We start from the raw sequence: 24,453 nt of genomic DNA, 5'->3' as shown, positions 1-24,453 counted from the left end.
TGCTCCATGTCCACCTGTCTGATGACCGAATGCAGATTATAGCCAGGCATTCAAATCAGACCCTCGTCATACCCATTAAGTCGAGCAACAGCTTCAAACGGCGATTTGTTCTGCAAATAGCCTATTCAGCTTGTGCCCGAAAAGCTGCAACACCTTTCTCTCCCCCTGTGGTAATTGAATCTTCAAAGGGGCATGTTCAACCTACCCATCCTCGCGACAAGAACCCCAGGATGAATAGCATGTTCATATGAAAGAAAAGAAAGAATACATGTTTATCCATGTTCAATTAGCCACCCCATCATCTGCATTCATAATTACTGCCGAAGAACATGTATAGACACAATTAGAAGATGGATAGATGGTCCACGAGAACACTTCATTCAGTGAGGTTAATAAAAAAACATAGTTTTGCTAATGAGCCCCATCCTCAAGAGAAACTCAGGCAAGATGAATTACTGTGATAACACAAATCCTTTGGTCTCTTGATGGAAAATTGGACGCAGAGTGTGTTCTTTCAGACACTGTACATAATTCACGATGAGTTATTTTCAGATGTAAATGAGAAAACTTGTTTAGGACTGAACGAGGGTAAATAAATGGTGCATGAAACACACTCCACATACTTATTACCCATAAAAAAAAGTTGATTCTCCCTTTGGCCAAACACCGAATTTCATACACAAAAGACAGTGTTTAAAATAGGATTACAAAAAGAGACTTTTTTAAATCTCATTTTTTTATTTATTAAATACACCATATTGGAGCAAATGTCTCTGAAAATATCACAAATAAAATTCTCTCTCACTCTGCATGTACTGTTGAAAGGTATGAGCTTCATTTTTTGTTGGTTGGTTGCATGGTTTTAGGTTCAAGGGACCAGGTTTAGCTGTGTAGTATGTACTGTAGCCACAATGGGACAAAAACATTTACATGCATACATACTGTACTGTACATGGTAGTTTCACAAATACACCAAGAGTGTTCATGATTTGATTTCCACAAAAAAGCCACGGATACTTCTCTGAACCCAGTCTTTAAGATTTTTATATTATCCAAAATGAAACACATTCCCTTTACAACATCTAAAATATAGAAAGAGAAGATACCATGTTGCGAAGAAAAGGAGAATAGACAACGTATGACAAAAAATATAAAGGAAAACAAAATTCAGTATTCCCCCAGTAATGTTGAAACAAGTGTTATGTACGCAGATGAATGCAAAAAATGCTGCAGTTCATTAGTGTCATTTTTTCACCCTTTCTACCCCAAACATCCGTTGCCTGGTGTCTTTCTCTGTACTCTCTGTGTCAGACTTTGAGTCCCTCAGGATTAAAAGTCTCGTCTTGGTCAGTTCATAGAGTCCTCAGTGTTCCCCCTACAGGGCCTCATGGGTATTTTCCATCCATGATTCAGGAGTTTGGAGTAAAGGGCTGTTAAAAGGGGTCTCTGGCTATTGCAGGTCAAGGGGGAGCTCAAGCCTGAGATTAGCGCTCTGGTTTGAATATCGTTGATTGAGGAAAGAAGTGGGATGGGGGCAGATCTGAAAGGTCTTCAGCGACAATGAGCAAGGGACTGAAATGAAGGCACACATCCTGCTTTGAGCAACACCACCGTCCTAACACACCTAGAACACAAGAGAACAAGAGATCTGTTAGATACACTCGAGGCGAACAATTATTATAATATAAATATTTTTTGGTTACGAAACCAGAGGCATCAAGTTCTCATTTTCAAAGAATTTCGTTTTAAAACAGACAAATAAATGTCCATCAGAAATATTGGTAGAAAAGCAAAAACTCTTAAGGTTTAGAATCAAATGTGGATGCGTTTGCACAACATAAAAAGGACACAGTCACCAGACTAAATATACCGTTCCTAAAGTATTAAAGTAAAAAAATGTGGATAAACAAAAAAATTAATTAAATTCATAAATTAGACTACTAAACAATAAATGCAAATTCTAATTTAAATTAAATAAAAAACAATTGGAAAAGGACCAGTCCAATAACTTTACAACAACAGGACAACTATAAACAAAAAGGATCATACATAATACCAACATTTTCCCCAGTGAGAGTCATAAAAATGAAACTGTCACATAAAAACCGTCAGGTCCACTGAAGGCCCCTATTTAACTTACTGATCAATAAGGCTTTTCAAACCCTATTTCCTCTGCATTTTAAGTACATTGTATCAAGTTGGTCTCTTTTTTTAGTGATATGGCACAGTCCAAGGGGGTGAAAAGTTCTTACACGCTTGAGCAATGCTGGCAAACAGAGAAAATCATACCAATACCCAAGTACCTACGTTCCGCTTTCATAGACAATCACACATAGACAACAAACTTTTTTCTATCTAACATTCTCTCTCCTTTTGTTTTTGTAGAGGGCAATTTGCTTTTCCCGTCTTACCTCAAGTTACTAAGGGGTTTCAGTCTACTGTAATAGTAATTGCAACCCCCCCACCACATTGGAGGGCTAATTAAAGAGACGGAGGCTGTGAAGGTTTGGATCCCCTGGGTTCAGGCTCAGCATGAGAAAGGTAATTTGTCTGTCCTGAACAAAGAGATTAGGGAGAAGCCAGGGAGCTACTTAATAAATGAGCATCAAATGTCCTCAGCCATGGATATGGACAGCGGCAATTATGTCACCATGAAATTGCACATAATAAAAACAATGGATACCGGACGAGGCCTCGGATCTGTCTAGGAAAGTGCTCACTCTCCCTCCCTCTCTTTCTATTCTGCCCTTGACTGTTTTGGTTCCCAGCTATAGGTCTGGAGAGCTGGAGAATAAGAATAGGTAGTTGACCAATGATTTTAACCACTGGTGGAGAAAGAGTGTCTCATAAATTAGCTGGATAGCTCAAGTAAGTTTCCCAATAAAGATTATAATCCGCTCTCAACACTGCGCAAAAACATGCCTGTATCTCCCGAGGACGAATGCATGGGCCTTTTCTTTTTCTTGCTGGTGGAGAAGGGCATCGGGGTGTATTTAAGAACTCCCTCTCCGCTATAATTAAAGCAGCGAGGCCAATATTCAGATTGCATTTTAGCATTAATAATTCAACTGTTTTTACTACAATTGATGTCGGCATATAAATAAACAATGAGGCCTCATATTTACACAGTGGCAGCCGCGGAGCGAGAGCGGCGAACAAGGAGAAGGAATGGAAGGAAAGGGGCTTAAACAGACATTTAAAATAAAGCTTGATAATGCAAAGGCTTTCAATTCTAAGCGCAACACGCTCTTGGAGCTAATTTGTAAAAGTGACGATCCCTTAAAAGGCCTCTAACTGAGCCTTGAGCTAATGGAGCTCTTTCTCTGCTCTTCTTGTTGACTACATTTCTCCGCTCACATCTTTTTTTCTACTGAAGCTGAAATAAATGTTCACTATGAGACTCAGTAACTGTCCGATCTCTCGCACAAGCTCACACATAACCGTTGTCTCCATATCAGTAACTGATTATGTGTCACTGAACTGTTATTTTCAGAGCCGCCGAGTACAATCGGCTGGTGGCCGACTACACAATGAAGTCTTATTGCCAACGGTCTCAAAGGCGAGGAGAGGAATTAGGTACATAATTTGCCTGCTTGGCATCTGGTTTTGTTTATTTAAAGCTTTCTGAGCAGCGTCGGAGGAGTGAATAGACGGAAAGAATTGTGACTGAAAAAGAGGCAGAATACTGTATGCAGAAGTATGTGTTTCCCCTTATTTTAGAAGTCTAAATGCCTCTTATAATTTAGGCTTATTTGATAAAAAAGATGTCCTGTCATTCACAAGTACTGAGATACGGTATTAGCATCTTTTTGGTATTATAATGAATAAAAATGTGGCATAGTTAGGTGGGGGAAGTAATTTCTTACCTGTCCCTTAACTACCACGGAGCTTGTCTTAGCCACGTTTTCATTTCAGTGAGATAACATTAATTGTGATAAATTAGCTTTCAGCCAGGCTGAATTGTTTTTGTCCTCCAGATGTGATTGTGTGTTAAGGACTTAACAGCATATCTAATACTGCTTCATCCTGCTAAGTTATTTCAGAACCTTAAAGCTGTTGCCGGGGTTTTTATGTGATTGTATAGCAGATACTATACATGTTTTGTATGGTTTGTCAAAAAATCTAAGCATAAAAAAAAGATTTACACATTACAATTAATACAATAAAATAAGTAATGGTGATCAGTAAATTAATTGAAAAAAGTAAAGCCGCAAAAAACAGACAGCAGTCCTCAGCTTAAACTGTAATATAGGAAGCCAAGCAGGGGCCGGCTGCATAAACTGCTTAGACGAGTCTTACAAGTTAATCATCAATTTTTTTTCTTCATCACTGGTCTTAACTTTTCAAATTAGTTACATAAGAAGGTAGACTGGTCTTCTTGGACTATGAAAAGTAAGACTGATTAGTCCTAATAGTTGTTAAGACACAGTCTTTACTTAGCGGCTATGTTTATGCAACTGGCCTCTAAATGGGACTAAGTGGAAAAAAATACCGAAACATTTATAATAGACAAGTAGTGTCTCTCACTTTCTGGTCAGGCAGTAGGGGATTAGTCTGCAGTGAACTCAAATGGCCGTTGATGAGTGCTGTGGGTCTGTCGTGTTCGCAGAACAAGCTGCCGTTGATGTAGTGAAACCTGTCTCCAGGGACCAGCCGGTTCCGACAGGTAGAACATGTGAAACACTGCGGGTGAAAATAAAATACATTACCCACAATCCTTGTCACATTACTATATCAAATTTTTGGAAAGCACATTTGTTTGCATGTTAAATACATTTGCATGGATGGCACGTGGTTTCAGAATATATGTGGCTGCCTGTGAAAACCCAGCTAAAGTCTTTTTGTGGTGATTTGCTGTTTTCTACACAAAATCATCCTACATAGTCAATATTAAAGACATCAAGATAACATATACACAGGATGTTTTTTGCTCTGAGTAAGGTCATGTCAAATATTTGTTACATTTTGGTCTCAGAAAATCATGTTTTAGAAAAAATCCTATGTAAAAACAAGCTAATATTTCAAAGCTAAAACACAAATGAACCATCATTTTCCTGTCTATATGCCATATATCATTTTAAAGCTGATATTCTCTAGTTTTTCCGTGATATCTGACAGATGTATGAAAAAGAAATAAAGTTTCCTAAAACGAATGATACAAGAATCAGAAGGCATTTCTGCGCATAAACAAAGAGAAAAAAACAAATCAATGATTAGGACGCCTGGCTCCGATATGTTTTTGGTCTAAAAAATAAAATGTAGTGTCAATCAAATCAATAATTTCAGCTTTGATCATGTGTTAAAAAAAATTGGAGTACTCCATCAATAAACACAAATTTCATATTTTTTGTCATTTTAATGGGTATAAAAACTTTTCTCATAATTACATTCTGGGACTTTAGTCGGGAAATCAGAGGTGGGGTCACATATGTGCTATATTGTTACTTAAGTACAGTATTTAGTTTTATTGAATGATAATAAATGATGACCAGTATAACATGGTAGATGTGGTAATACGTAAGACATAAAGAATAGGATAGCCATTGATCCTTTTTAAATACACTGTATGATACACATGTGAAATGATCTGTTGTTGAGAGCAGTGTTAAATGTTACCTTGAGATGGTACACGTTTCCCTGTGTCCTCATAACCAGTTCACTGGCTGGGATAGACTGACCACATGCGCTGCATGCCCCACTGTTCCCAAATAACCTAGAAGAAAATGCAAAAATAATGTTATTATTAAAAACAAGAGACAAATCATTTACATTAAAGAGCAAGCAGCAAATAATTTATCCCACGGAAACCCAAATCAAAAAAAGTGAATGTAAAGAACTTTGCAAAAAAATGTCAGTTTCATAAAGAAAAACACTAATTGCATTGTTACTTTACAGAAAACATTTTCAAATGGGAAGAAACACGTCAATGCTAACTTTTTGTATGTTACCATACACGAAAGCATGGTGTTTAGCACTAAGATATTGATTTTGCGACAGTGAAGTGTAAATAGGATTTTAAACAAACAGTTGTATTCATTGCAATATTAACAAGGTCTTGTGTCTCGATAAATCAGAAGTCTCACAGTAAGCTGCAGTAGCAAAAGAAAATTCTGAAAATTTGTTTGGGTGAATTATAGCTTTCCTATGCAGAGACAACGAGTATACATTATGGCTCGGGGATACTGTCAAGTGATGTGAGTTCTGTATATGTAAGAGGTTTGTTAACCTGTTTGACTTGCTGTTTATACTGTAAAAAAGGTCCTTCCAAGGACAGGTTTTGCTTAAATCATTTCAGATATGTGCCGCACAGTGTCACACACACACACACACACACACACACACACACACACACACACAGAGAGAACAAATTACATCTTCAATATTCTGATGTAGAAAAGATAAATTCATAGTAATATCGGCAAACCAAATGAAAAAATCCTGCATTCTGTCCTCCAAAAGCCTCTGCCACCGGGACTTAGTATTACCTTTGGTGTTCATTTTTTGCAACCTAATAATAACCAAGAACATAAGCAATCAGAGCCCAAGAATATTTGATTGTACATCTAGGCGGAGACACAGCACTTTTGCCATTAGGACTCAAGCGAGCGCTCAGTCACTGCCGCCTTTCCATTAGAAACCCTCGGCTACCCGGGTTGATATATAATGTGCATGGGTTAACCTTTTCAATCATGATGTCAACACTTTAGATTTGCTTCTGCTCATCTCTTTCGTCTCTAACCTTCTCTCTCTCTCTATCTCTCTTTCTCTCTCTCAGTCTCTTGATAATGAAATGCTTGCTCCAGCTTCCTTTCTATCTGCCTTCTGAGTCCACAATTTAGATTACTTCATCTTGCCGAGCAACAAACTGAATGAAATTTCGATTTGAGCAGAAAGTAATTTACTGGGATCTGGACCCATTTGTCATCATATCTCACTGGCTGTTTGCTCTATCACTGCACTTTTCCTATGCAATCAAATAAGACCACAGCATCTGACAAGCTCCAGAGAGAGAGAAAAAGAGAGTGTTAGAAGGATAGAAGGGGAGAAATAGGGAAATTGAGAGAGGGAGAGAGAAAAGGGATATGGAAAAGGTTGGTGTCACAGTGCTCATGTTCCACATGTACATGGTTACAGTTTAACCTCAAGAGTTAAAGAATATTTTTTTTCCCGTTTCTATGAAAACTAACAACGTGTTTAATCATAAACTGTTTAACCAGTAATTGTGTCACATTTATACTATCGAGAAAATGTCACCAACCAAAAAAAGGCAAATGCAGATTGAGCAAAAGACTGCAATTTATTAGTATACTTTTGAAAAACAATACACTCAGCATTAAGAATCGGCATATTATCACAGTGTGACCCAGACAGACATTAATAAACTATTTCCAAGTTTGCCTGGTTCAAACGGTGATATCACATTCTACCACATTTGAGCTTTTTATTTTCCCGACATTGAAACAGCTGTCGTCAACACCATTTTGCAGACATTGCGTCGTTTAATGTGATCACTACATGATGAACGAGCGAAGCTTTAAGAGTTACTGTTCAGCAGTGGCGGGTGTCAATGGTGGGGAGGGGGGAGGGGAAAACAAATTTGGCTGCGGCATCGATTGGAGCAGCTCAATCAAAACTCAATTTCAAACGTAATTAGCTGTAGGCTTGTGACAACAGCGCGTTTCAATGGCGTCGATGGGCCAGTCATGCTAGGCAAATGTCATGGGGGAAGGTCTTTAGATGGAGTGCTTTGATTCACCTGTAAAATGACATCCTCCCCAGGCCATCAGAAAGTAATCTGACACACCGTGACTTGTGCTTAAAAAATCAGCTTGATTCAACAATCCCGGAGAGCTGACATCCAAATTTAAAGGGGTCATATGACATGGCTAAAACAAACATTATAGTTTGTTTTAGATGTAATGCAATGTGTATACACAATTTAAGGTTCAAAACATTTTGTGTATTTTCAATATACGATGCATGTTTGTATATCCTCTTTGCCCCCCCTTTCTTAAACGTGCAGATATTTTAGTGATTAGTGATTGGTTGAATACTGCAAGCGTGTGACGGAAATGTAACTCCTCTTGCCATATTTGGAACATCAGGTCCCAAAGCAATTGTACTGACAGGTACGCCTACCCTACTTGCTTATAAATTTGGGCAGTCTTAGTCAAATCATAACACGAACTAAAGTAGATTTGAGGGGGTGTGGTTACACGAGGAGTTTCTGGCAGGACTGGTAAGATCGCTGTGAGATCGGTAAAGAGACTCAGCGCGTTCCGCACACACCCGCAGATGACTCGCAAATTAATGTCTTCACAGTTTCCAAACATTTGTCACTTCCTGAATGTTTGGGCATATAAATATGTATTAACACTTTGTCTGTAAATGCACGTTTATCGTCACTTAGACTGAACTTTGCGCTGCATGATACAAAAAAAGAAGTAATTTAACCAAAATCATCCCATAATGCAGAGCTTGTCATTCTTTGCACTGAATGAAAGCGTGCGTGTCAGGACTTTTTGACTGTTTCAATGGTAAGATGCTTTATTGCATTCCTCCTTACCATGCGGTAACTTTATTTGGTAGTTCATTGGTAATAAATTGACTCTGTATTACCGTTTGTTAAAATAAATTCATTATTATCAAGTAGTTTTAAAAAGAGATATGGTCTAGTATTGTATGGCACAGCATTGTTATGTGAGGAAAATGTCCATTTAACTATTAGTGGCTTGTGTTTTGAATATACACTCACCTAAAGGATTATTAGGAACACCATACTAATACTGTGTTTGACCCCCTTTCGCCTTCAGAACTGCCTTAATTCTACGTGGCATTGATACAACAAGTTGCTGAAAGCATTCTTTAGAAATGTTGGCCCATATTGATAGGATAGCATCTTGCAGTTGATGGAGATTTGTGGGATGCACGAAGCTCCCATTCCACCACATCCCAAAGATGCTCTATTGGGTTGAGATCTGGTGACTGTTGGGGCCATTTTAGTACAGTGAACTCATTGTCATGTTCAAGAAACCAATTTGAAATGATTCGAGCTTTGTGACATGGTGCATTATCCTGCTGGAAGTAGCCATCAGAGGATGGGTACATGGTGGTCATAAAGGGATGGACATGGTCAGAAACAATGCTCAGGTAGGCCGTGGCATTTAAACGATGCCCAATTGGCACCTAGGGGTCTAAAGTGTGCCGAGAAAACATCCCCCACACCATTACACCACCACCATGATTGCATTAATGAGAAATTGAACAGGTGTTTTGTATTGTGTGTGTGGAGCATTTGTATGTCTGTCTTTTGTTGTTTTCACCTTTTTCTTGTTTTTACAGGTATATGCCTTTAGTTGTTTTTCTTGTATTCAATGTGTCTCATGTACAGCTGCTTTGTAACAATGCAAATTGTAAAAAGCGCTATATAAATAAAGTTGAGTTGAGTGTTCCTAATAATCCTTTAGGTGAGTGTATGTTCCCCTGCATTACTTAAACACATTTATTTTGCACATTGCGACTTGAATCTGGCTTTTCACATGCTTTATTTTTATTTATTATGAAGGTATTTTCTTTTTTTTATCAAATTCTGTAAATTAATGTTTGACTTTTTTGGTGCATCAATGTTGCGCTGCACTTTGTGGTGTACCCTTATTAACCACCTGGTGTCGTCACCACATGCAATACAATTCTGATTTGACTATGGAAATCCTTAGTCGAGGACAACCCTAGATTACTTACGCACAAACATTACTCGGGATCTGGGCTCAGAGCATGTTGGCGTTTTAACTGTCCTGGTGTCTTTTGGAAAACTACAAAGATGAGGGAATCTCGAGGCAACCTTTTTATTTTCTCAGCACACTATACGTAGCAAACCAGGTTAATTATTTGAGCAGGGGATGGGTGCTGATAGCATTTGATTTAAAGGCCTGAAGGCTTTAGGTGCTCAATTAAGTTGCTATCAGTCTGCACCTCACCTTTAATGGTCTCTCTCGCCATTGAACTTCTGTGCCGACGAGAGGAGAAGAGAGGAGCGATATCATGGGTCACCATAATTACGGCCAAGGGACTCTTTAATTGCAATGACACCACCAGTTTTCGCTTCCTTCTGCTCAAATAAGCCTCTTGTTTGTTGTTTTCTCATTCCTTCTGGCTATTCAGACCCCCGATCAATCAGAGAAGGAGGATTTTGTCAACGAAACATCATGGAATGCTGATTTATTGACTCGCTCCATCTTGGAACGGGTGGAATAAAAACAGACCACAATCTACGTCTGTATTTCATTACGAAACCAGGGGGAAAAATCTGTCTGCACTCCATGCAATGTCTAGAGGATTTAATTTGGACACTGACTGCGAGGTAAAATACAACCTAGCAGGGCGGTTTTGGGCCATATGGCAGAGCTCGGCCTCTTTAAGCGGAACCTTTTTGAGCAGAGCGATGCAAATTGGTACAACAATGATTTCTGCAACACAGTCCATTATAAAAATGCCTCACAACATTAGCAGCCAAAGCACCTTAAAAGCACTGGGCCATACTGATACTTAAGCAGAGCTTTGCATAATGGCGATGTTACATTAGAGCAGGGGTGGGCAATTCATTTCCCCAAGGGGCCACATGAGAAACTGGCATGGTTCTAGAGGGCTGGACCAATACACTTAACTCAGTTCTGCACATTACACATTAGATCTTTTGAAAAAAACTGTACGGTCACACTGTCAGGTCATATGTATGGTTGTACGTTTCACATGTAAATAAAAAAATACTGTAGATGAGCCTTTTAGTTCACCCAAAAATTTAAATTCTCTCATTATTTACTCAACCTCAAGTTGTCTTCAAATTTAGCAATTTTGTTGTTCTGTGAAACACAAAGAACCAAACAGTTCTGTGGCACTGTTGACTTTAACAGTTGCAAAAAAACTACTATGGTAGTCAATGTTGCCTCTGAACTGATTAGGTTTCCACATTCTTCTAATATCTTCCTTTGTGTTCAACAGAGCAAATAATTGTATACGGTTTTAGAGCAACTTGAGTGTAAGTAAATGATGACAGAATTTTTATTTTTGGGTGAACTATCCCTTAAAGGTGGTCGCTATTTCCATGGTGACATCCGTCCTAATCTATTCTTACCCGTCACTATAGTGCTAGATGATGTTACGTGTTATTAGCATGTTTGTTACATCATCGCTATGTTCATGCATTTACTCTCTGAACTTACTGAACTGAGTACCCAATAAAGTTGAAGACGTTTAAACATATTTAATGTTTCTGTTGTCCGACATAAAATAATAATTACAGACAAATGTTTATAAACATATGCCCAGTCAGTAACAATGACAGGTGCTTGTAAATGCTGTTTGGTAATCATTCATTTATTCACTTACAAGTAACTTTAAGCTGCTTTTTGGATATGAATGTGCTGCTTTTGCCGATCACTTAACGGAAAATAAATGTTTCCACTTACTTAAAGTTAAAGGTTTATCCAAGATGATGCTCGTCACTATTGCTCTCAAGGAAAAAAGTCTGTAACCACTGTTCGCGCATGTGTGAGCGCGCAACGCAGGGGTCTGATTAAGTGATGGATGCATGCATTGCAGAATCAGATTTAGAAACAACGCCTCAAACAACGTTATCATTGTGTTATTATGAAAAGTGTAAAAGGATTTTCAGTTCATTTTGAAACATTGGCAAAAACAAATTTGACAGTGGTAAGCAGGAATAGTCTAATGCCTTGTTTTTACATGCGTCTGAGTCCGCATCGCGAGTCTCCACTGACCCCGCGTGGGTTTCCTGAATGGGCGAGTAATGAATGAGAAACATGCTCCTTTTCTGCTTAGGACAATGCTCTTCCACATGAGATTTTTTTTAAACATACAGGGAAAATTGCAAATTTTTCATTGTTTCTCGAAGCTTCGTAATAGTTCCATACAGGCGATGACATGACTGCGGCCCCAAATCTTTTAGACATCTTCACGCACTCTGGACGTTTCATGGTGATGCCATCAAATTGCAATCGTTTTGTGAGATCAGCGAAGTTTGTAAGTTCCGATCAAGTCATAAAATGTGATTATCGGACACTAACGATCTGTGGCTGATCGATCGGAGCATCCCTACTGTGCAGTATGAATGATGTGTTACTCTATTTTTTTCAAAATATTCACTTGTATACTGTATGAGCTATATGATATTCCAATTGTCAAATATATATAAGTAAACATATTTGGCAGTCTAAAACATCTTTTATAATGATCTTGGATAACACACGATGGGCGACGGTACGCATCAGAGTTGTCGGATTTACAACTTGTTAAATGTGAACTGTGGCAAGTGGGGAGCTCCTCCGTCTCTGGCTCAGTGCCAGCTAAAGTGCGAAAGCAGATTTGAATATAGCAGTTGATCAAGTGATGTGCTAAGCGTCATCGTGATCGTACGCTCCAGGGATTAGCCCTAGACTGATAAAAACCGGTGTAATTGTACACGCTAAATGGTTAAAAAAGCAGTTCCCTTCAAAATAAAACCAGAGCAGTTGTGTTGTGTACACCGATTTGCATTTGCCTTCTAATTTACCAATGACCTCACGCGGCCGGTCAGGGAGAGCCAGCGGGCCAGATTTGCCCCGTGGGCTGTACAATTCCCAGGTCTGCATTAGAGGGAGAGAAAAGATGGAGATTTCATGGCAAGAGAGCAGGAGGGTGGTGGGGGGTTGCTCTGGCGGGGGTGAAAGCAGCCAAATGACACTCGGTTAATTCAGAATAACAGATCTAGTCCCAAGTGGATTGAAGGCCTTGAATTAATTCTGTTATGACAAATCAAGATAAACGTTTCCCCTAAATTGCATGCTATTTAATTAATTTCAGAGATCCAAGTATTTCCTGGCTTAATAGTTGACATGCTCCCGTGCTGTCATAGTGCTTGAGTGGGCTGACTTCAAAGTGATATTAAATAACCACCTATTAGATTTACCTAGCACGTTCAATTGGAAACGTGCCATTTAATTACCTGGGTCTATTCAATTAAAAGGACAGTGTTTTCCCCCAACCTAACGGACGCATGATTGTGTTCACTCCACAAATTAATTCTGTATCTCACAAATAATATCACTGCTGGCTCAGGGACAACATGATTTAAAAAAGTCATAGTCCCTCCTGCTTCTCTGAGGCTAAATCTAGTAAAAAAATAAAAAATAAATATCCAATGCGAGTGGCAGCACAACTTGCCCTCGTGCCTTCAGTCGACAGGACAAGAGCATCATGTCATTTCCCCCATCTGCCATTAAGGAAAAAGGGATGCATTTTAACGTATGCATTCCAATCAATCGCTAAGCCTTTTTGCAGCAGTGGTATTAATATAATTCTGGATGTGTAACTTCATTATTTACACAGCAAGGGCAATTTAATAATCCATTACAAAAATAAGGGAGGCCCCTTTTAAATCCCCTAAGGGGAATGGCCTTCACAATAATCCCCTCTTCTTTCTCTCTTCTCTCTCCCGCTCTCTCAAAAGCCAATTTGGTTAATTAAATGTTTTGTTTGCAATGTGGCACTCATTCATTTCGGACACGTCATTGGAAGCGGATAGGAGCCAGGCACTAGATCTCATTAGATAAAACCCATCAGGACTAAAGGAAAATGGAGGGGGACTCTAATTAAAGCTTTTAATTGTGTGGACTCACTGTCAGATGTTATTTTTCCCCTCTCTCTTATCTCCCCTCAGATCACAGGCTTGTGTGAGCCGTGTTTCAGCTCTATTCTCCGGCCTGATGCACTCTCATTACAAGGAGAAAGGTGTAGCTACTTTTCCCTCCCCGCTCATTTTAATTAGGCTCGTAGGCCCGTTTCTAGCGGCGGGTCTGGTGGACTTGATCTCCTTAGATCAGGTGGAGTGGAAAGAGTGAAGACACTCTTCACATTTGGACCGGTCGTCTCAGGTTTGCTCTGGTTGACACCTGTTGTTCCATGCTGCCGGCTGCAGTGTCAGCGCGAGGCTTCGCTGAATTATCCAGCGTAGCACCGCATGCCAAGGTAAATACTCACTAATGACTGCACTTCTGCCAAAAACGCTTTTCCAATGGGGAGAGTGGAATTTATCATGGGCGACATGTTTTTAAGACGCATATTATCAATGCTGCATTTATGAATGAACTTTTGAATTGGTCTGTCTGTTTTAATGTTAAAAATATTGCACTGGGTTGTGCATTTGTCAGAACAACAAAAACAATCCTTTATATGGCTCACGTCGCTCTACTTAACACCCTGAGAGAAGTTGAGATGTGTGTATGAGAGCCAGAAATCCCAAGGCTGTACTAGGTTCCCATCCTGCATACTGATGTATACTTTCCTCTTTATATGAACATCTGGCAAATGCATAAATGTAAGCTTATAATGTAGGGTACTTAAGGATTTCTGTTTGTCCTTGCAGAGGTTAAAGTGTGAATGATCAGTCTATTAAATCAGGCCATGTATATCAGCTGAGCGAGACTGCCGTCACCCAGCCGCCGCTTTGGGTGTCAGACGTACTCACATAAATATTGAATTTGTGTATTTTTGCTAATTAATTGGTCTCTTTGAGATAAACACACATGCAGGACAGGATGTGATAACTCTTTTAAATTCCTGCACAGTCGAATGTCAGCTCAGCTTTACCAATATAGTTTTCTAGCATCTTGTAAAGCAAACACACACACTTCCAGCACGGCGGCTCTTTTTGCTTAACGATGATGAAATATAGCGTGGCTCACAGACTTGCAGATGTTCTGAAGAAAGAATCTCCTTCGTCTTCTGCTCTGTCAACATGTCAGTGGCTTGACCTCTTTTTTAAGAGCGACCCATTGAGGGGTTTCGCCAGCGTGCTTTAACAAGGGCTGCTGACGGATCAATCCGAGACACATGTTCTCAATGGAAAATACACTCCACTCTGTGAGAAGCCTGAGGGCTTGTAACTTTTTCCTTAAAATCTTTTTTTCTTCACATCCATCACTTCAGCTCATCATTACATGCCTCATGTCATTTCATGTGGTCCTTTGATTGTCACAATGTCCAGATGTATGAGCTATCTTTAGTTTTCATCAAAGGTTTTGAAAAAGCGGCTGTGGCAGGAATCCTGACCACACTGTCCACAAAAGATCTAAGCACTATTTCTGAAGATCCCATTTACAATTACTTTTGTGAGAATTCAGAATAAAAATAAAGCTGACATTCGCCAATGCTGAAACACCTCGGCACTGATACCTTATTCACATATATTGTGACATACGGATTAAAACAAAAATAAACACACATATACAGTAAGATGGCAGCGACTAACCTGATGTAGTCGTTTCTGCAAAGAATCATGCCACTCTTGGTGTAGCAGGATGTGCCGATCTCTCCGAGCTGGGCCTGGCAGCAAGAACATTTCAGACAGCGACTGTGCCAATAGCTGTCCATGGCATACAGGAGAAACCGATCTGCAATCTTTCCCCCACAGCCTGCACAACGCTTCCACGACAGAGAGCCTGCTCCGACAGGTGGTGGCTGGGCACTTCCTCCAGGGTTCACCATTATGTCTGCAAAATACATCAAAAACAGAAGGAAATGTTGGTTTTATTGTATATTATCTTATTATATTTAACGGCTTCAGAAAACTCTCAAACACACAAAATAATAAATAGTTAAAAACGTAGAGCAGTCAGCCTAAAGTAAAATACAGAGAGCACTATTTAAATAACCAACAAGACTAAATTAATATCCATATCTTTGAAAAGTGAGTTTTCAAAGTTCAAGTTCCCACTGTTTTACACTGAGCTTACACTTTGGCTTTGAAGTTTTAAAAACACATGCACCTGAAAACACTTTTTAAAAAACGTTATGCTTGCAGACTTTTTAATGCCTAAAAGCAAGTTTGAGAATTGTTTTAAAAGTCAAATCGTCCTTCATCTTTATCTTAATGCTGAGGTCAGCTCATTGGTGGTAAACGTCTGTTCACAGACAACGTTATAGGCGCAGGAACAATTAAAGAGGCACTGGCTTTTTTGGGGTTCTCTATATTGCTTTTAAACTGCACATTTACCTGAATCTTCTTATTGTGCACACTGGTTAACATTGGACAGAGAGTGAAATCAGAGTAGTTGATTGGCAAACTCTTAAATTGTGTGACCTATTGTGGTCGACATATTCCAGTTGCTTTCACTAAGGTTATCAGATGACTATTTCCCGGGCAACATCATGAAGTACATTCAGCTGTGCTCACTTTGGGGACTGTTCACTGCCCCGTGAAATTACCCTGCTATGTCAGATCATTCAGCATATGCAAGAATCTGTTCACGTCGCTCTACAGAAATATCTTTTAATACCTCGGTGTGCTTCTGACAGAAATCATTACAGTAACCACAAACCCTCATTTATGATTGCAGTTCTTAATATGCTCTGTTGCTCCATCAATACTCCACTCTTGCACAATCCTAACACAATCCTTTCCCTAATATATTTGAAATGTTAATCTTTCTCGGGTTTCATAAGGATGGATCCTGAATCAAACTGGGGAAGATTATAATGTAAGATACATTCGTGGAAGGCTGTAAGCCAAATCTTTGTTGAAAGGTAATTAGAGGAGAGGCGGGGGGTAGAAAACATTGCAATGAGAGAGAGAGGCATTCAGTAACCCCATTAGTGGAGGCTCTTAGGGACAAGCAATACCTTAGTGCTGATTAAATCTAAAGGGAGATGAATCAGAGACCGAAAGTGACTCCCCAGGATAAATAAGATCGGACCATCGTCAAGTTTCATTCCCAGTAAGAGGGATCTAAGGGGAGGGGTGGCTTTTAAGTGAAATGGGCAAACTCAAGTAATTACACGGACATGCAATTTAAGAGACGGGATGTGCAGAAATATAAAAAAGATCAGCAACCTGTGTCTTTAGACTCTTGGTCATCTAAGTTATACCCCACACATTAACTTATGGTCAATAACCGCGATATTATCAAAGTAAAAAGTATATGATGTTACACTAACTGTGAGCAAACACATGTCCACGATCCAAGAACAACAAGATCTCCAGTTACATTATTAGATAATCATGTGACATGAATGAGAACAGCCAAAAATGTTTTGAAAAACGACAAAAAACATAACAGACACCTTTTCAGATATTGTACAAACGTGTACAATTACTTTCCAAAGAGTTTTACAAAAACATAATATTACTTGTTGTATGTGGCACTTTGTATAACATGTGTCCACCTTTCGTGACATCATGGATTGATTATTGTTAACAATAACATAAATGAATAAAGTGCACCCACCTCTTTTGTCTCTTTCAAATGTAATGGCTGAATGATTGATGAGAAATAAGCAGTCTGTTTTCTCGAGAGTCAATAAAAATACTGCGCACAGTCCAACAAACTCACTGACGGAGCGCGTGCATGAATACTTCTGACTGCTCTATGTAACGTAAATGCTGTGTTCGAGTCAAGCAAATGGAGTTTTCAGATTGTATTTCCACTCTTGCCGTCCCCCTTTTTCAGTTGATCTGGTTATCACCGGAACGATCGCATGTAGTCTTGTAGAAAGAGCGTTCGGTAACGTCTTTCGTAATTTCCATTCGATCGGGTCTGTGATGGTGCGAGCGTCTCTGTTTGTAACCCTTCTGCAATGATTTCTCGACGATGGTTGTCGCTTGTGCTCTACATGTGTCAGTGACAGAAAAAAACAGAGTACCTCCTCTCTGAGGATGACGTCAATCGGCGTCAGCCAATCACATCGCACTCCATTCAAGCGGAATAACAAATTTAGCCAATCAGATGAGCATTAGATTGACATAGACACACGCTGGTCAGATGAGACATTGCAGCTGAGCAGGGCTTTGCTTTTGAGGTTTATTGTCATCATGCAGGGCAATTTCTTATTTGTTTTAAAAACTATAAATTAGCAGCAGCGTGTGTAAATCTTAAGAAAACCCTTCTAAATCAATGGCAGGTTCTAGTATTATAGTCAGTTTTTTCGCCGTTGGTTTTATTGTCAAGGCTTCCAGTAAAAAGTTGGCCATCTAAAGCAGTCATCCTTATTCAAATGTTTAGTCTAATGTTGACCAGCCAATATAAGCATGGGCACAATATCAAAAAGTTCACGTGGCTCCATGGACGAGGGGAAACGCATGAGAGAAACGCATGTTCCTTATAACAGTGGCGCCCTCGACTGGCACAAACCAGAACTACAATATGTTGAAAAAACTAACACAGTCGAATTTTTGTTATTGTATTGACAATGCAACTCACTTATATATAACACAATTATAAATGACATAAGACCTTGTATTCAGGAAAGCCTGAAAAAACATATTTAAGACATTTTTCTTTTAACCAAGGCACATGGCAGAAATGTGTGTTTATATAGTTCTAATATAGTAACTATAGATAAATGTTTAGAATGGGAATTGAGGCCATACATATGTCTATTTCTTATGTTTGGTTTATTTATTTTTCTACCAAAATATTTATTGATAGTGAGATTTATTTGCTTGCGTAGAGAGTAGTGCACTAGCATTCTCTGTGAAGGTAATGTTGTCTTATTGTCAGTCATGAAGTCAATTAATTAAAGCAAAACGATTACTCTACAGTGTCCCGTCTTCAAATTATATCATCATAGTTGACATTTATTTGTCACCATCAGAACCGTCTTAATTTCACGTCCCAACTCGAAGGAACAGGAAGCGAAACTATTCTACTGTGAGTTTAAGTGGGCAGCTAAACTTTACAAGACAGAACTGTGTAATTATGAGATGCCTCTGGATTCATTAGTAGATGTACATTGTGTAAAAAGACTCCTATACCAGATACTAATGGTTTAATTGTTGTTGGTCCAGGCTGATTGCAGTGAGCAGTTTGATTTCCCTGCAGGAAAGGCAACTCTATTTCTCACAGGATTGGGCTCAATTCTCTCCAACAAGAACAATGAGCCAAAGATGGCAAAGAATGTATTTTCCACGAAGGAATAATTAATTTATCTCAACTATTAAAACTAGTGGGAAATTATGGGATGACTCTGAATGGGAGCCTCAGAGGAAAACCTTTGTTTGTTCTTAGGCTATTTTAATGAGCTTTTCACAAATGGGTATGAAAAAAAAACTTTTTCCTTTTCTCCTTCTGCAATATGATCACGTACAATAACTGGGAAGAGGTGCTTAGGGAATCCCATGGAAAAGAGCAACACCCAACCACTGTCTCTGATCTTCTGATGTCCTGGAGTGGTTCTTCTGTCTATGTTTTGATTACAAACAGTGCAAATGGAAAAGACATGCACATCCACCTAAATATTTAAAGTGATAGTTCACTCAAAAAATGAAAATTCTGTCATGAATTAGTTCTTCCAAACCTGTATTCCTTTTTTTTGTTTGGAAAGACACAGAGAAAGATCTTTGGACGAATGTTTGTAACCAAACAGTTCTTGGACCCCATTGACTACCATAGCAGGAAAAATTTGTCAAAAGTGCCCCAGAACTGTTTGCTGTCGTACATTCTTCAAAATATCTTATTTTGTGTGCAACAAAAAAAAATATGCCTATATATGTTAATTAACGGTATAAAATATTTTTTCCTCCTAAAGTGGTCAATGGGGTCCAAGAAATGTTTGATTATATGCATTCTTCCAAATATCTTTCTTTGTGTTCATCAGAACAAATTAATTCATACAGATTTGGACCGACTCTAAGGTGAGTAAATAATGAGTTTTTATTTTTGGGTGAACTATGCATTTAAACAGCACAGAGGAAGAGATGGTGAAAAGTATTGATACCCCCACAGAGTAAACAAAATACCTCATAATGAAGTTTGTGTCCTGTGGGGGAAACCATTAGAAAAGCTGGTAGGGATATACAGCACAGTGTTTAGTGTAATAGTTCACTTAAAATATAAAATGATATTCCATTATTATGCTGTACAACTTGAAAGCCTCTCCATCACACAAGGCTAAAAAAAATCTAAAAGGCCTTTCAGACATTTTTGATCCATAAAAAAAACGTGACACGTGAGACAGTTCAGTTACAGATTTACACATTCGAAAACTGGAGCAAAACAGAAAAATGCATAGTGTTGCCATGCCATTCTGTGTGCAATGTTCAACACGCAACATGTAAAAGCCTTACAGTGATATTGATTTGGATATACAAAATTTGATGGGGGAGAGGTTGTGAGTGATACACACTAAAAGAGGAAACAACCCAGCAGCTGGGATGAAATAACCCAGCATTGGGTAAATTGTAACCCAGCAGTGTATTCTGTCCAATATTTACCCAGCATGGGTCAAAAACAACCCAGCACTTTTTAGAGTTAAGTATATTTCAGTAAGTGTACTGTTATGAAGAGATTATCTAAAGCCAAATGAAAGTGACAATTCAACTGGTATAAGGGGCTCAATTTTTATTATTTTAAATTCACAGACACATATTTCATGGGTCTTACCCTTTAAGTGCAATTATGTTGCTAAGCTTTCTTGCTGTGTTTTCCATTGGAGGCTTTGAGAGTGTATTTCACCCAGGTGACTGTAACATGCCTGCAGCAGCTAGATGGGTGGCATGACACTGAGAAATATTGAATTGCATATTTTAAGACAGATTGTTTGTTCTGTACACCCATAAAGATGGAGAAAAAATCCAAAGTCATTTCTTTAATATGCTGTTATTGACTGCTTTGATCAATCTTGTGTCAGCAGCGAGCAAGTGAGCTTAATTAAATACAAATCGATAATTCTCTAACAAATGGCACATGGACTTGAGAAACAGACACAACAGAATTAATTGAGGAGCATTTGTAAAGCTAAACGTTTGGGAAACTTCATCAAGAATTCAGCTCTCAGTCTTTGGCAAACATTTATACATTATGCATGTCATTTAAATGTAATTAGAGGTCCTAATATGTTAATCTCTTTAATTTATTTGGCAAAGCTTTTTGTAATTACATTGTTGTAAACAATGATAAAACTGCGTCCTCATGCATGCAATTGGATAATTGGCTACTCACAACACACTTAGTAGATTACTCTAAAACTATTACACGATCCGATCTGGGAAACAGAAAGAAAGATGCCCAATGTGTCTTATAGTTTCCAGTCATGCAGCTGATGTCATAAACCATACCTTTTCCCAAATAAATATGGTTTTTACTTTATTTGCAGAAATATCTGGTAAATTAAACAGCATGGTAGCATAGACTCAAACCTGTTTTACACATGATCATCAACTGCTAAACTGACCGTTTCCTTGAGTCTAAGTATATGTACTGTATTCATTAGAATGTAGTATGTGACAAGTTTGTAAGAAAGCACTTGGGGTGAGGTAATATCTATAACACACAGATTAGATTCAATATCTCATTCAAGAGATGATCAAAAGCAACCCTATCCAAAGATATCAGAGTTAATGAAATGTTCATTTTGGTGAGATATAGCAGAAGCGTTCTTACTATTAACCATGCAGTATTATATGTGAATCTTTTTCATGTCCTCTTGACCACACACACAAAGACACATTGCCTGGCCCGCCCTCTGTAGGGTCCATAATTATGCTGATCAGCAGCCGCGGCCCTCCAACAACATCACTCTAATGAAAGCTCGCTAATCCTTAATGAGTCGCTATGTCTTGTGATAAATTTCATAATTATTCAACCCAGCGCGACGGGAGACGAAAATTCATCAGTCAAAGCAAATTAGCCTGGCTCCATTATAGTGCCGCGTCTTGTAGAGGCGTTCGCTTTATTAGGCCTCTACAGCCATCGCAGTAATTGGGAGCATATTTCACTTGGCCGTAGCCCCACTTCATTCGAGGACTGCTTTTATCCTTTTATTTACACGCCGTCCTTTTCTAAAGTGTTTTTAGTTCATATCCGCAAAGTATTTCATAGCTTTTGAGAATAACAAATGGACAAATTTTGTAGAGCATCAGGGTTACCTGTCTACTAATTGCACCAGGTATCACATTTTAGCTTTGTTCCCTTCATATTTATTTAAAGCGTGTGTTGCTTAAAGACTTTTGCTTGAAGTTAAATGTTAAATATTTACGTTATTTTTTTTAAACCCTGCTGGGTCAAATTCTTATTTCCTGTAGTTAGGCAACACTGGGCAAATTACTCTTGAAAAGAGACAGAAGGTCCATCCATCCATCCATTTTCTACCGCTTATCCGAACTACCTCGGGTCACGGGGAGCCTGCGCCTATCTCAGGAGTCATTGGGCATCAAGGCAGGATACACCCTGGATGGAGTGGAGACAGAAGGTGTTAAAGTGAAATAAATTAGGTATAACATCACTAATACAAAACATATCATGATTGATGACTAATCAAAAAACTATCTCAAAACAAGATTTACACAAAGCTTTTCTTTTGCTTTTCATGTAAGACATCTTCAATAGGCCTCACCTCCCATCCGCTCTAATTACCATTCTTTCTGTCATTAGGAGCTCCTACCTCAGGAAAAGATGAGAAAATGTGATTTCCCTCGTTCTCTAATGCTGATTAAAATGAGGACAGTATGAAAGAGGGTATTGTCTCATTGTGCGTGCATATGGGGTGGTTCGCTGCAAGCGTATGTGTCTGTAGATCAGTGGCGGCAACAGGAGGGATAATTTCACCAGGATGACGGACAGTAGGGCGCCCCTTGGACGTACCAGCCTTGGGTGTTCCTCGACTGCCTTAGGGGTGAGCGCACGGCAGGGCTCTGACTCTCATGCACATCAGGGTGGGGCAAAAATACATCAAAATGTATTTTAAAATAAAAAACAAATTTACGTTATTTCATGTTTAATGTTATGTGTATCAAAATAAACTACAAAATACAGAAGCCATACAACCTATTGAAATCAATTAATTAATTACAGTATTTATCACTAGGCACTTGTTAACTGGCCAATCGTAGCGCACCTCGATATTGAGCAATGAGCTGATTAAAAAATCTGCGCGTTTCAGAGAGGCAGGGCAAAGAGGAGATACAAACAAGCAAGATGTCTGAAAATTACAGCGTTTTTTACCCTTAAATCGTGTATTCACATTACATTACATCTAAAACAATAATATTCATTTTAGCTGAATCATAAGACCCCATTAATGTTTAACAGTTTGCAAATGACTCATAATTGTATCCTAATTAAGTTATTTAGTGTTTGTTAACAAAGAGCCAACTTTGCATCAGCAACAATGGCAAACAAGTCATTCATAAGAAGTCAACTGATGGCGCCTGTATTCATAGCAACTAGTTTCTAACTAATTAATCACCTCACTGTTAATCATAAATGTAATAATATATTATTTTTCAAGCAGTCGTTCTTGCAATGGCATGCAAAATCATGATCCTACTAAACAGCTACTTCAATTACAGCACAATATTCAGCAATTCAAAATTTATTTATCATTGGACATCTATTTGGAAGTAAAAAGCCATTTAGCATTTCAACAATAATTAAATGATCAATATGTTTTGTAGCAATATGTTTAAGCCAAATATGTTTAAATGTACCCAGAAACGTAATCGGAAAGTAGCAACAGAACTAGTGAACTTGTCAACTTAACAATGTCTAACAAAAACAATCAAACTGAGACCACAAGTCTCATTAGCTACTGATGCCTTTCAACACAACACATCATGTAAATTGGTAAACTATTTAGCCAAAGCTTCTGAAACAGACACCAAACTTAACATGAACTTTTAAAAATGAGAGCAAGTTATGTAAAAGAAGATGGAAATAAGGCAGCCTGCACATTTCTTGCCTTGACCACCTTCCTTCCATATGGCCCTATTTTCTGTTTTCAAGTCTGGGCAAACTACTGAGTAGGCACCAATCAGAGGCCGTATTTCTATGTCATTATCTAGACTTCTTACAAAGTATTTTACAGTATTTTAAAACGACATAAATACAAATGACAAAATACTATTTTGTATTTAAAATACATGTACTTTACCATATAAATACTGCACATCCCTGATGCACACAACCTGCAGACATGTCAAACGAACTGAACTGGGCTCGCTTAGTCACACACTAGTCAGTAATTCACCAGTATAGCGTGTATTTACAAAAATACACCAGACATCCTCTTGCTCATATTAATTTTTTTTGAAGGCATGGGGGCATTCAGATGTGAAGGCCTATTTTTCCATGCTCTGCTGAGAACGTTTTGGAATAAATTTCCCCAATAATGCACTGCAAAGAAAGAGAAGAGACAAGACAGATCTGATGAGATGAACGGTTTGGACAAGTGAATTCATGAGAAACAATGCAGTCAGAGCACAAAGGACTCGAGTTACAAGGTAGCTCAGTCAAGGCCGGGCTATGGATAAAACCATGAAACTGATACTGCTGTCTGCCTACAGTGAAGGTAAATGACTAGCAACTACAGAATGACAAACAACTCCACTCACGTTTTCAAGTCGAAGGGTATCCCATTTATTTTCTTGATACATGTGTCCAATGAATATCGTGAACGTTTATTGGT

The 24,453-nt window shown here is 38.6% G+C and overlaps 1 protein-coding gene across 1 annotated transcript; it reads right to left on the bottom strand.

Moving 5' to 3' along the window:
• Positions 1-715: 715 nt before the first annotated feature.
• Positions 716-17,658, bottom strand: lmo4b (LIM domain only 4b). Its single transcript, XM_056749649.1, has 5 exons — positions 17,280-17,658; positions 15,305-15,545; positions 5,617-5,713; positions 4,528-4,683; positions 716-1,624 (listed from the first exon to the last, which is right to left on the bottom strand). The coding sequence occupies exons 2-5, from the start codon at positions 15,538-15,540 to the stop codon at positions 1,616-1,618; spliced, it is 498 nt and encodes a 165-aa protein (XP_056605627.1). The 5' UTR covers positions 15,541-15,545; positions 17,280-17,658; the 3' UTR covers positions 716-1,615.
• Between the last annotated feature and the right edge of the window lie 6,795 nt (positions 17,659-24,453).

The sequence above is a fragment of the Triplophysa dalaica genome, chromosome 6 (genome assembly GCF_015846415.1).
Source record: "Triplophysa dalaica isolate WHDGS20190420 chromosome 6, ASM1584641v1, whole genome shotgun sequence".
NCBI classification, from domain to species: domain Eukaryota; kingdom Metazoa; phylum Chordata; class Actinopteri; order Cypriniformes; family Nemacheilidae; genus Triplophysa; species Triplophysa dalaica.
The sequence above is the reverse complement of the archived record's forward strand: the minus strand, read 5'-3'. Positions and strand labels throughout refer to the sequence as shown.

What these genes read in the sequence shown, in the direction of transcription:
- lmo4b (XM_056749649.1), bottom strand. Translation starts at nt 15,540, where the DNA reads ATGGTGAACCCTGGAGGAAGTGCCCAGCCACCACCTGTCGGAGCAGGC. An exon ending in TGCAGAAACGACTACATCAG is followed by an intron (nt 5,714 to 15,304) that starts GTTAGTCGCTGC and finishes ATTTTCTTCTAG; the next exon opens with GTTATTTGGGAACAGTGGGG. An exon ending in GAAACGTGTACCATCTCAAG is followed by an intron (nt 4,684 to 5,616) that starts GTAACATTTAAC and finishes TTTCACCCGCAG; the next exon opens with TGTTTCACATGTTCTACCTG.